The 13,494-nt window shown below is 45.2% G+C and overlaps 2 protein-coding genes across 3 annotated transcripts in view; one reads left to right on the top strand and one right to left on the bottom strand.

The window, feature by feature from the left end:
- The window catches only part of GLP1R (glucagon like peptide 1 receptor), an 85,895-nt gene extending 76,378 nt beyond the window's left edge, over positions 1–9,517 (top strand). Inside the window, exons 11-15 of one of the 2 annotated variants that reach the window (XM_030036095.2) lie at positions 326–464; positions 1,356–1,397; positions 4,910–5,069; positions 6,074–6,193; positions 9,113–9,517. In XM_030036095.2, the coding sequence (XP_029891955.1) occupies positions 326–464; positions 1,356–1,397; positions 4,910–5,069; positions 6,074–6,183 (451 nt within the window). In that variant the 3' untranslated portion in view covers positions 6,184–6,193; positions 9,113–9,517. Of the gene's footprint in view, positions 1–325; positions 465–1,355; positions 1,398–4,909; positions 5,070–6,073; positions 7,369–9,112 lie in introns of those variants that run through there. The other variant, XM_030036096.1, reaches the window with a different exon arrangement.
- Positions 9,518–11,752: 2,235 nt separating this feature from the next.
- On the bottom strand, positions 11,753–12,552 carry SAYSD1 (SAYSVFN motif domain containing 1). The gene is made up of 2 exons (XM_030036004.1): positions 12,348–12,552; positions 11,753–12,267 (listed from the first exon to the last, which is right to left on the bottom strand). Exons 1-2 carry the CDS (start codon positions 12,504–12,506, stop codon positions 11,977–11,979), a joined length of 450 nt encoding a protein of 149 aa, XP_029891864.1. The 5' UTR covers positions 12,507–12,552; the 3' UTR covers positions 11,753–11,976.
- Between the last annotated feature and the right edge of the window lie 942 nt (positions 12,553–13,494).

Below are 13,494 nucleotides of genomic sequence, written 5' to 3'. Positions count from 1 at the left end.
ATGGCCTCCTCCTGAGTTTGGAAGAAGATTTTCCAGGTGAAATACAGCCAGTAGCTGAATACAGAGCTTTGCTCTCAGCAGCAAGTGGTCTGCAATGGAGTGGCATGTTGAAACCTACTAAGGTTATTTTGAGGTTTTTTTGTTGTTTTTTTTTTTTTCCTGCAGCCTCTGAAGGAGGACCCTGCAACACAAAGTGGTGCAGTGACTTACCTAAGTTGACAGTGTGTCAGAAGCAGAATGCAAAAACAGTCACTCCCAGTGATCATTGGGATCAAGAATGATCTACTCAGTGGCATTGTATTTTTTTCTTTCTTTGTGATCTTAGGCTGGCTAAGTCTACGTTGACTCTGATCCCGCTGCTGGGGACCCATGAGGTCATCTTTGCCTTTATTACTGACGAGCATGCCAGAGGGATGCTGCGCTTTGTGAAACTTTTTACTGAGCTCTCCTTTGCTTCCTTCCAGGTAGCACTCACACTGTGCCCATGTCCATGAGATATTTTTTGACTGCTGTTTGGGGACCTGCTTTCTCTCTCATTCATTGCATGTTCCCTGTTCTTTGTATTTCTCAATTTAGCACTGGATATTACAGGATTATGACAGTGGAAGGGAAAGTATAAGGACTAATTTTTAATAGTCAACTTAGATGTTAGTGTCACTTACTTTTATTTTCAGTGTCTTAAATATACTACAATAAACTGGTATTCCTACCCATGTATGAATATCTACTTCCTATGGGACACCTCAAGGCAATAATGAAATTGTGATTTTCTGTAATTGTATAATGGCATTGCTGAAAGCAAATGTTGTGCTTTCTCCAGTGTTTTTGATACTCCTTGGAAAATCTGTGCTGTGAAGGGTAGCTGTCTACAGCTGTAACTGCATGTGAGGAGGATGTAGGTTTACTGTGATTTTTATTTAGCTGTTGCCTTAGGTAAGGGCTTTTCAAAAGAGTCTCATTGTCTAAGGGAATCGTTACTCTTCTAGTTTCCCTGCTCACCCACTCATTTTCTGTTTATCAAGCACAGAGCTGTATTTAAGATCCCTATGAATTGTTCACTTACAAAGTGTTTATAACTTGAAACCAGGTAAGGAAAAAGAAGGGAAAAGGAATCTTTAGAAAAAAATAATAGGTTGAAGAAAATGGTAACTCCTTTTTCCTAAGATCACGTGCTTTGAGACACAGTTTGGTCAACCTATCCTCTGCCATCAGAGCTGCCAGGGACCACAAATTGTCTCCATCTTTCAGTCTTCTATGGGACATGCCAGTGTAGAGCCTCTAGCCCTCTGCAAGTTTGTTTGGCAAAGCAAGGAAACTGCTCTGCTCACTGCTCTTCTGGTTTTTGTTCATTTCAGGGGCTGATGGTTGCAATTCTCTACTGTTTCATCAATAATGAGGTAAGAGAGATGCTAGTTGTTCCAGTTTGCCTTATCAGCATTCACTATAGGAAAAGGAAATTAAAAATGGTCTTGAACTGCTAAACTGTCCTTGCTCAGGACTTTTACTTTTTTTACAGACCCTTCTCTGTACAGGATAAGCTACACAGGATAAGTATCCAGCTACACAGGATAAGTCCTCAGACAAATGTTGTTGGAAGGAATTCAGGCAGTATAATTCAGGGCCACTATTTGCAGACATGAAATCTTGCAAGTTGTCTTGCTCACAATTGTATAGTTTGCACTGCTGGAGCTTTTCTTTTATTAAGAATTATAGCTGCTGCTCTTAATCTGTCTCATAGAGCTGCTTGCTTGTGTTGGTGAATGTCAGAGTAGAGCCCGTTTTACTCTGAGAACTGAGCTCAGCTGGCTGGTGAGGCTGGAGGGTCCTCTTGGCTAATGCCCATTTAGTTCAGTTTCGTTTGGTTTCCCTGTGGCCCAGCTACTTGAAGACATCATCACACTCTCATTCAAACTGAACTTCATGGAGTGGTGAGCTCTCCCACAGGCCCAGAAGAAGTGTAGCCAGGGCTTTGAGTTAAATGATTGCAAGTACCATCTTCTATGGCTTCTGCTGAATCCCAGCCCTGTTGGGGGAAAGAGTATTACTCTGTTTCACTATTGCAGGAATCTTTCATGTTACCTTCTAAGCGATTATTATTATTATTCCTTCAGTCAGCAGCCAGGTTTTCAAAGGAAGCAAACACTATTAATTTGGCAGCCCATTATTAAGTTCAATGCACATCAAAGTGTTTTACACTCATGCTAAATCTACTTTTAAACATGACATGGTAATTCAAGATCACCTATTGAGAGATAGGCCTCATCAAGGAATTGGAATCAATGGAAAAACGTTCTACTTGTGTCATTATGGCCAGGCTGGAGTCAACAGAAAAGCAGCAGGCACCTGAATTAAGCCCTGCAGGAGACTTCACTTTTGTAGCTTGTGGGTAAGATTTTGTTTAAGTGAATGTGTTAATTGTACTGCTTACAAAAGTAAGAGGTGGGTAGCAGCAGGCTTTGCTCAAGCATGAATTAGACAATATTTATTCCAAATCCCTTGTACAGCTTTACAGGTGTACTTCAATCCTGAAATGCAGCACCCTCTGCTGGTGCATCATGTATTTCTTTTGATTCACTTTGGCCTTTGCTCATACATCCCCTATGCAGCTGCAGCCGGGCCTCTCATGAGTAATGCCCAATAATTTCCTCCATGTGATACAAGGGCAAAGCTACATCACAGCCCAAACTTTATTACAAACCCTGAAACAGGTAGGCTTGTTTCATTTGAGGGAACTTACTGTGAAGTAGCCTACCTACGTTTCTAAGAGGTCCTCCAAATCTCTTGTTGCTATAGTTCTCTTGCCTTTGTAATGTAATTCATAAAATCTAACCACAATGTGCTCAGCTTCACAGAAAGCTGGCAGACAATCTAGGATGAATTATTTTGCTTGTTCAAACTGTTGTTAGAAGAAGGGAGAAGTATTTTGTCAAGCCCAGTCATCAGCATCCATAAAATAAATCCATGTAAAGAGTTTGATTAGGTCAAGTCTCTTCTATTTCTTTCTTAAACTAAATGAGAAGCTGTTTTTCTTCTGACAGGCTATATGTGCCCAAAGACTATCCTTGTTTGCAATATGGTCTATATTTTTATTTTTGTCTGTGACTCATTGGCTCCTTTTCTTTTTTCTTAACCATACAGAATGAAAGTTTTTTGCAAGTCCTGGTGCCAGATCAAGAGTAGAAATGAAGCTAGAAGTGATATTAATGTCCTTTTCTAGTATCTGCTTATGGAAAAAACATTAAAATATGTTCATATTTCAGTTATATTTCACCTGAAAGATTCTGGATTTTTTCTGATACTGCTCTGAAGCCAACAGCATGGTCTCATCAGATTGCCTGTTATCACCAATGTTTTTTGCAAAATGAGCTGGGCTTAATATGACCAGTTTATCTGCAGTTAGTGATGCTTTCTATAAGAAATATTCTAAACCACAGAGATGCTGCCTCTTTCCACCAGAATTAGTTTAAGCTGATTTGGGTTTCATTCTCTGTAGTCTTGCTTCTCCTTTTTGCCTTCTTCCTATCACAATGGAAGGTCACGTCACTCCCTTCTACCTTAAAGAATCTGTCCTGACTCCAGAACTCCTGTTTTTTGTGGTTGTTTTTTTTTTTTTAAATTATTGCCCAATCTTCCCTCTTTTCATTCTCTATACAGACTACCCGTTGAATGCCTCCACCAGCTCCATTCCATCCCATTTCAGACCTATTTTCCTTTCACTATGATTTGTTGAGATGCTTTTTTGCCAAAGTTGAAATTTTTTGTAATCAGATTCCAGATTCATTGCCACACTCTCAACATCCTTGCCCATTAGCTGCATTAAGCCCAATCAGCTGCTCTCTGTGAGAAGCCTTCTCCACCTTTAACCCCCATGACCATCTTTTCCAAGTTCTCATACCTCTTCCCTTTCTCTTTCAAAATACTCTACATAAAAATTTTCCTTCATCCCCTTTCTCATGGGAGCTTTGTTCTTGGTTCCCTTTTTCCTGTATAGCTTATTTCTGGGTTATCTTATCCACACATGGAAGTTACTAGGCTAATTACTTTGCTGAAAGATCTGTAGATCTGCTTGCGTGCTCAAGAGCTGCCTCTTTACAAAATAAATCTTAACCTATTCCCTATTCACAGCCGTGTAGGCAAAAAACTCAGTTCAACATGGACAGCAGAGCTTATTCTTTACCCTTTTCCTAACCTCTGGAGAGAAAACTAATATTCTGTCAATCAGATCCATTCCTATAGTCTTTTGCTCAGGTCTTCTCATTCACTTCATCTCAGTCTCGCAGGCTATTTGTATCGTAGCTCTAGGATACAGCCTGTCATGTCCAGTCAGACTGAAGACTCATTTCCTCCCTTTGATTGATTCTGAGATACCCATTTCTATTACTCATTGACTTATTCTGTCAGCAACTAGGTTCATGCTTTCTTTCAGGATCTGCCTGTAAATGTCTACAACTGCTTTTTCCTAGTGCTGCCTATTAAACCAGCTGTTTTCCATGCCCACTAAAGGTAGCAAGTACTGGGGTGGTAATACGGTCAATTCTTCGTCTACAGACAGTATGGTCCCTGCATCTCACTGTTTCCTTTCTGTCTTTATCAGGCTGTTCTCCCTCATTCTTCTACGCCAAGCTATGCCAGACATACTGTCTTTTTCTGGTGTCTTTGTGCAGCTTTTGACACAATGACCCACAGTTATCATGGTAAAACAGAAGCTTCTATCTCAGCATCTTTCCTTCTGACCCATTTTGTTGTGATACTGGAGGGACAGATTCTGTTGTTAGAAATGCAGAGATGCAGCTGGTTCCCACCAGGACAGTATTCAGTACAAGGGCTGTAGCCCAGAGCTGACAAGCACTGCTAGAGGTAACCACCAAGGGAAGACAATTGGTTATGTAAGGCTTTGCTCCTTTTTTAGGGCTGCCTCCCAGATTCAGTTTTTCACAATGAACAAGCAGAGAAGACATACAACAGCTGGTTCCCTAGGATGTTCCCCTCAGAGTATGAAGGTTTCAGCAGCCTGGGTATGATGACAAGCCTGCACTGGAACTGCTATCAACCTATTCAGTCTCTTGGTGGTCAGTACTGCACCCTTAAAAGGAAACAAAAAGGAACTCTCCAGAGAAGGCTCACTTGAGTGACCCATCTATAGTGAATTTACTTCCAGGCTGAAGTACACACCATAATGAATTGATTTCTGTAGCTGCACTCCTGCCTTTTTCTAGAGTAAAAAAGGTTCAATTTTATGTCCTCTGCCTTACGTGTTCAAAGCTAATGGAGGTTCTTACTTCAGTCAAGTGGCAAGAACTTTGCCCGTGGAACAGGAAGATCTAAATTCTGTTCTTGTTTAGCAGTTACAAGACCCTGGATAAACTTCCAGATGAGTACAGAGGTTACACAGTGTAACCCAGAACCTGCGACTGGATGAGCATATTTTGTAGCTTTTAAAAAAAGCTAGTATCTGGAATGAGACATTGTAATTGCTATTTAAAAAGGGGGGGGGGGGGGGGGGGAGTACAGTCTTTAACGTGCTTAATTGTTGGTTTTTCAATTCTGAATAAATCTTCATTTTTGTATGGAATAAAAAAACTGTAAATATTCAAAGAACAAAAATAATTCAAGACGTAACACTGTTTAAACCAAAACAGAAGTTAAAACAGAACTCTTAAGAATACCTGTGGTGACAGTATTGAGCAGGAAGCCAGTCTTTTCAGTCATTTCATGGCTGATAAGCAAAATCAAGTTAATTGTTAGTACTGGTAGGGCATTGAGTATGTTCAGTATTGCAGCTGAATACAATTTAGAATAAAATAATGAAGATAAGATTTCCTGGTGCATAAAAGAGCTTTATTTCTACAAGTAAAAGTGAATGCTGTCATTATTTTAAATATGGAATACCCTACAATGGATTAATGAGATGATTGGATAATTTGAAGCAATAATATTGCAGGTTTAAAGCATTGCCAGCTTTTCTCAGTAGTATGGTATCTTTATTTTTTCCTTGCTCTTTTATAATGGAGTCATTTAAAGATCTGATTAGTTCTACATTCATTCCTTTTGTTTCCTTCTTTGATTGTGTTAGGTTCAGATGGAGTTTCGGAAAAGCTGGGAGCGCTGGAGGTTGGAACATCTGTATGTCCAAAGAGACAGCAGTATGAAACCTCTGAAGTGTCCGGCCAACAGCATCAGTAGTGGAGGCACAGTAGGCAGTAGTGTCTATGCTGCCACTTGTCAGGCCACATTCAGCTAAGATTTCTGCAGGTGAATCAGACTGAGAACCATGAACTGTATAATACACCTGAAAACCCTTAAATACCCAAGCAAGTGGCTTAAGTATGCCAGTTCCAGCAAGAAACTTAAGCATATGCTGCTTATTGCCTGCAGGCTGTTGGACAAAGGTTTCTAGGGAAAGCAATCTGCTAATGTAATCAACACATCAGAGGAAAAATTGATCATGTCTAAAGTAAGTTAAAAGAGTTTCTTCCTATTTGCACACAAGGCCTCCAGGTGTCCAAAACTTAAGCATAGCATTGATCCAGTCTGAAACCACAGGGTCAATGGCTTATTACTGTTGAGTGGGTGAACTGAGTGATTGACTGATTAAATTACAAGGATACAGAATATGATTATTGCCAAAAAATACATTTAGACTTTTATGGGGATAGGGTTAGGTGCTATCACCAGTTCTAGAAAAAAAGAACTTTTTTGGGACACAACATGCGTTTTAGGGAAGAACCAGTTTGTAGTAAGAGTTTCCCAAAGCTAAAGTTGAAAATATGCTTACCTGTTTTCTGGGTAGGTGCAGAACAGCATCCCGAATGTTTGTCAATACCGCAGGCACTGTGGTATACATTTCTGACTGCTCTTTTTAAACTTCACTTGAAAATAATAAACCAAACCCAGTATCTGGTAGGGGCCTCTTTTGCTATTAATAGCTGCATGTTATCTCTGTTGACACGGATGGAAATATCCCCTGAATGCACAGCCCATCCAATTTTATGTGGTACTCTGCTTCTCCAGTGAGCGCAAAGGTGTTAATGGGGACAGGATAATGACTTGTGCTTCAAGAGGACATTTTCCTTCTAAGCTATACTCCGTTTCTTGCGGGTGCAAACACGCAGCTGGTCTTAGCAGACTTCACCCACTTGGAGGAGATTCCGTAGTTCACAGTGTGGGCTCGCTTTTGTTTCTCCTCCAGCCGTGCTCGTTTTCTCGCGACACGAAACGCCCGCGAGGCGCTGCTCTCGCGGCGCCGGAAGGCCGCTTTGGAGCGGGCTGAGGGTTCAGCACGGAGGACAGCTCCCGGCCCCTGCCCGGGGTGGGCTGCCTTCTTCCTCCTCCTCCACAGCCAGCCTGCCTGCCAGCAGCGGGATTCAAAAAATCACGCCCCCCCCCCCCCCCCCCCCCCCCCCCCCCAATCCTAAACTCAGCGGGCTTTTGTCTGTTTAAAACTGCGAGGGCTCTTGCAGTGAAAGCATCTGCACTGCTATTGATGTTACCCTCCCTGATGTTTAGAAGAGTTGCTGGGGGAAAACAGAGGTACCTTTACAAGCAGGACACGATCCATTGCATCACTTAATAACAGGCTTTACATATCTTTATTCAGCTGTTATTCGGGCTCCCTTTACAACAAAGAGGCAAGGTGCCAAAGACTAGCTCTGAGAATATCCCTGTCCATAGACTTCTTGTAATAAGTAACTTCCATGGCGTAGCAGATAGACTACTCAGCAGAGAGGAAAAAAAACCCCAATTTTCAAGTCTCTCTTTGCACTTGCATTCACAGCCCCCATTGCCAAGAAAGTGGACTGGATATTCTGCGATGTAATTCAGCATCTTTCCTGCCTGAAGCTAGATTGCTTTGCATGGGATTATTCAATCATTGTATTAGAATCCAAATTGCCAACAGGGTGGATTAGTTTTGCAATCATCAGGTTAGAACTGAATTAGAGAGGATGGGTTATCTTCTTCTGCTATAATGCTTGTAACTGAACTCCAGGGGGAAGTCAGACATGTTTGTCGAAATCCACCACAGTTCACAGGCTGGCTTATGTATGTTTAGCATCCTGGCTTCTATAGGGGCCATTTCCAGGCCTTCCCTTCCTAACATTGGTTGCAGAGCTGACCTTGGAATGAAGCAAGCACCTCAGGTTCTTCTGTAAATTTAATAACTAGCTTCTGTGTTGTGTCACCATCAATACAATACCTGACTACCACACGCATATGTTAACTGCTGTCCTGCAATTTAATTAATTAGCTTCCTGTATGTAGACAGTATGCTTGATGTTTCTATTTAACATCTACCCTTAAGTGCTTTGAATAGGAAAAGACTGATAAAGTTAGTCACTAGTAGATGAAAAGGCAGCACAATGACAGATGAAATTTACAGCTGTATGATAATGCATACTGGAGGGAATAATTTCACTCATGAATATTCACGAGTGGGTGCTAGTTTTCCAGGGCCCTGCTTAGCTGAGTGCAAACCTAGAAAAAAAAAGTTTTTGCTACTTGCACAGCTGTTAGCAAGAGGATAGTTTTGCTGTGACAATAGGAAGTTAAAGAAGTGTTTTAACTCACTATTATGCTGGAAAAAGTATACATAACAAGTGAAAGAGGACAGACATAGGAATAGAGAGTATTTACATGTGTGGTGACAAGCCTGTACTTAGTTGCTGTCACAAGATTCTTTCAACAGTTTGACATGCTTTTGAGTTACTAGGCTTTTTTGGCCCCTCCTGGTCACTTAAGAACTGAGGGCTTTGGCCCCACAAGAATAGCTCCAGCGTCAAATGTCAAACTAGCCTTTGTAACTTCAGCCTTGTTAGAATCCAAGACAAAAATAAGATGACAAAGTGAGATCTTAGCCAAGCAGAGGGTTGTGGTGGAATTTTTTTTTTCCCCTCTCTGATTAAACTCTCACTTCTTCAAACCTTTTTAAGTCCCCTCTAAGTACTGAGGGAACAACTCAGTGAAAGTAACTGCCACCAAAGCAGAATTACAATAATTGTGTCTTTCTCAAAATACTTTCAGCCAAGCCTAAACACCAATTTCTCCATCATACTTCATCTACTTCAGTAAAACCTTTTACAAGCCTTTGTTGTTATTCATGCCATCTCTATTTCAGAATTTATAATGTACATTTATTTGAGTAGCATGAAATATGCAAAGCAACACAAAGCACTGGAACAGATGAACGTATGAATTTTTATTTCTTGTGCCTTTCAGCTTCCTGCTCACTTACTGTGGTAACTTGTTTCATGAAGCAGTAAATAGAAGAGTCTATAAATTTACCTGAACATAACGTAACTAGTTTATAGAAAATGAAAACTTTATTTCCAGCATTGCTGCTATGAAGTTTTAGAATTTCATGGATGTTACCTTATATTTAATATTTATTTGCATATATTTCCTTGTTTTAAAAAACACCCCCACAGACTCTAACTGTACAAGATGTCAGATTATCAACTCCACATAAATGTTACACTTATGTTTATTTTTATCCTTGTGAATAAAGTTTCAACTCACAAAATTCTGTCACTGGTGGTTTCGGGTTTGTGTGGGGGAGGGGCTACAGAAGCTGCTGGAAGCTTCCCTGGCTCCAAGTCAGACCCACCTCTGGCCAAGACCAACCCAATCAGCAACAGTAGTAGTGTCTCTGGGCAGCGGAGAGGGGAGTGGAATGTGAGAGAAACCCCTGTGCAGACAGCAAGGTCAGTGAAGAAAGAGGGGGGAGGAGGTATGCCAGAGGAGGGGATGCCCCTGCAGCCCGTGGTGAGACGGCAGGCTGTCCCCCTGCAGCCCATGGAGGTGAGCGGGGGAGCAGATGCCCACCTGCAGCCCGTGGAGGAGCCCACGCTGGAGCAGGCAGATGCCCCCGAAGATGGCCATGACTCCATGGGAAAGCCCACACTGGAGCAGCCTGTGCCTGAAGGACTGTGGCCCGCAGAAAGGACCCATGCTGGAGAAGTGCGTGAAGGACTGCAGCCTGTGGGAAGGACCCATGCCAGAGAAGTTCATGGAGAACTGTCTCCCGTGGGAGGGACCCCACGCTGGAGCAGGGGAAGAGTGAGGAGTCCTGCCCCTGAGGAGGAAGAAGCAGCAGAGACAATGTGTGATGAACTGACCCCAACCCCCACTCCCTGTCCTCCTGTGCCGCTGTGGGGGAGGTAGAGAAAATCGGGGGTGGAATTGAGCCCAGGAAGGAGGGAGGGGTAGGGGAAAGGTGTTTTAAGATTTGGGTTTACTTCCCATTATCCTTGTTTTTTATTTGCTTGGTAGCAAATTAAATTCATTTTGTTTTTTCCCCAACTTGAGTCTGTTTTTTGCCCATGACCATAATTGGTGAGTAATCCCTCCCTGTCCTTGTCTCAACCCATGAGCAATTCTTTGTATTTTCTCTTCATCCCACCGCAGGGGAAGGAGTGAGTGAGCAGCTTCATGGTGCTTTGTTGCAGGCTGGGCTTAAACCATGACACTGGTGTATTTTGAGTGTCACTTGACTACTACTTACTCTGTAATTAGAAGAACACTGTCTAAGAATGGAAAGACTCACAGTTCATGGTTCTCCCAAAGAAACAAAGCTTTATATTTGCAACTCTATGTCCACTATAAAAAGGCCTTTGAACCTGCAGAGGCTATAGTAATCAAAACCAAAATGCAGCATATTACTTGTGTAGAGTCAGAAGGAATCAGTAAGAATAATGAGAACTCTGAGGGGTTTTTACCAGAGGGTGGTGGAATTTGTGCAAATCCAAAAATTCTGTCCTTGGTTTTAAATAGCAGCATTTGGAACTTGGACAAGAGATCAACACTAGAAGCTAACAGAGCGCTGTGGAGAGCTACTGAGAGATGCTTAGCAGTGTTAAACATATGACTTGTGCTTTAATCTACTATTCTCTTTCCAGTCTGATTAAATTCAATAAAGAACACTTTTGTTTCCCCAACCAATGATGGAACATGGGGTAAGTCAAGCCTGAACACTGTGTGTAACTTAAATTAGAAAAGGCATAAGGAAACAGGATTTGAAAGACAAATTTTTTACTTTTCTTCTCCATTCAGTCCTCATAGGCACAAGCTCTACCAGCTGCTCTTCACTGTCACTTAATATTAATGATTTGTTTTAATGCAATGATCTCTATATTAAAAATACCAATGGATCATACAAGTACACCTGACAGTCTGTGGGATGATGATGAGAAGCATCATCAGCTGTGCTGTGCTAAAAGGACTGTATCGAATGACAGGACAAATCCCCTGCCATCTGAGAGCCTCTTACATTTCCATATCTGCTGCACACTCACCCTAATTTTTTTTCAAAACGACTTTTAAAGAAAAACATGTATTAACTGCCAGGAATAATAATAAGTCTTTTTTGCTTACACTACAACTGATGAAAACTGTAGTATGAAGCAAACAGGGAACATGCATTAACATCAGATGTTTGTGTTAGATGAAAGATGTGAGGGTGAACAGAAGCAGCCACCTATTTTAGGTACACTGATAGTGCCTCACGTCTTTTCTTCAGAAAGAGGATTCTAGCCAGTGCTGGCCGTGCTACTAAAGGTGTCGTCAAACCCCGGCCTTCCCGTTACCGGCGGCAAAGGCCATCGGAGCACAAGTTCACCCGGTGACACGCCAACAGCTACAGCTCTGAGAAGGCCGTGCCTCTCGGTGCCGCTGCCACAGCAGCGAAACCAGCTGCCGTGCCGTGGGTCTGCTGCCAGCTGCCCGGCCCCCGCCCCCGCCAGGAAACGAGACCTGAGCGCACGCTTTGCTACGGCTTTATTCGGGACCAGACCGCGCCTGGGGAAACCGGGCCAGGAGTATGGCGCAAGCGGCGTTTTGCATAGAAATACCCTCCTTGTCCTCCTCCTCCCCCAGCCCCGTCTCGGGTCCGTGGTACGAGGGGCGGAGGCAGCGGGGGCCGCCCCAGCAAAGCGGCTGTCCCCGCCAGCCCAGGCGCTCCCTCGGCCGCCGCCGGGCCGGTCGCTACCTCCCGGCGGCGGGCCGGTAATGCAGCTCCCGCTCCAGCTGCTCGGCCGTCAGCGTCCCCGCGATGGCGGCGCACCCGGGGTTGAAGACGGAGTAGGCGCTCAGCTCGTCCCGCCGCCGCTCGGCGGGGCCGCGGGTGCCGGCGTACATCCAGTAGAGCAGGGAGAGCACGAAGTAGGGCAGCCCCAGCTCCAGCTCCGCGAACAGCGCCAGCAGCACCGCCCACAGCAGCACCTTCAGCAGCAGCGGACGCGCCCACACCGGAGCCGCCGCCCCGCCGGGCCGGGCCTGTGGAGGCGGCAGCGAGACGTGGCGTCAGGCAGCGACCCGCCGCCACGCGCCCCCGCCCTGCCCGCCTCGGCGCTCACCTGGACGCCGCCGCCCGGGCCCGCCGCGGCGGCCCGCTGTCCCGCGGCGGCCTCTGCAGCCGCGGCCTCTCCCGACGGCTCCGCGGGGCGCGGCGAGGCGGCGGCGCTGCCGCGGGCGGAGCGGAACTCTGCCAGCCGCCGCTCCACGTCGGCCGACATGGCCGCCCCGCGCCTGCGCAAGGGCGGTACGACGGCCGCGCCGCGCCGGTGACGGGTCGGTGAAGGGGCGGGGCCGAGGAGCGGCCCGCCCCCGGGGCAGCGGTTGCCCGGCAGCGCGCGCGCGCGCCGCCCTGCGGGAGGGTCGGAGCGGGTGGCGGGGCCGGGATGAAAAGCGGAGCGAGGGGGTTGCCGGGCCGGCTAAACCCCAAACCGACGATGCTCGCAGAGGCCTAGGCCTCCCGCAGGGAGCCACAGGCAGCCACAGACAGCCACAGACAACCAGCTACCCCCCGCCTTTCCTTTTCTCAATTGATAGCAGAGCCAGCCGTTTAGCTCTGGAGAAAAGCTGTAAATCGCCAAAGGCCTTCCCCTTTTTTTTTGATTTTTTCATATTTAAACCTTAGTGACTAATGTTGACACCAAAAGGAAAAGGAGAGGCAGAGGATAAAGCATGGGGTGACCAAAGCCTGGAGAGGGCGAATGAGACGTTAGCAGCTGGGATGACGAGCAACACTCGCGTTGAGTGTTCAAGCGGCCATTCTAGAAAAGCGCTGAGTGGCCTGGGAAGGGGCCGCATGGAGGAGGAGGGCACCTGCGCTGGGCATGGCCAGCAGGCCCCGCTCTCAGAGGGACAAGGGGAGCCAGCCACTCCTGTCCGTGGAGAAGCACACGGTGGGCTCCCTCCAACCCAGGCCCACGGGCCTCGCCGGCCTCCCTGAGCACCGATGTCTGCTAAAACCAGGTCGGGCTGTCCCACCCTCTCTTCAAACAAAAATCAAAATCGGGAAGACCAGCTATGTCACCTTATCTTTTAGCTATCAGTGCAGCCAAGAAATAGAAATTTATTTACAGGAGCCGGCTCTTAGCCTTAGGAGTAAAATATTTATCACTCTCCAGCAGTAATAGTTAGGGAAGAGACATCTTTTCATCCTGCAGTGCTGTTTCCAGTTACTTATAGCTTTCTCAGAAGTGACCTTTAGGGCTGAAT

This window comes from Aquila chrysaetos, chromosome 13 (genome assembly GCF_900496995.4).
Source record: "Aquila chrysaetos chrysaetos chromosome 13, bAquChr1.4, whole genome shotgun sequence".
Lineage (NCBI taxonomy): Eukaryota > Metazoa > Chordata > Aves > Accipitriformes > Accipitridae > Aquila > Aquila chrysaetos.
Note: the sequence above shows the minus strand (reverse complement) of the source record. Positions and strands in the feature narration are given on the sequence as shown.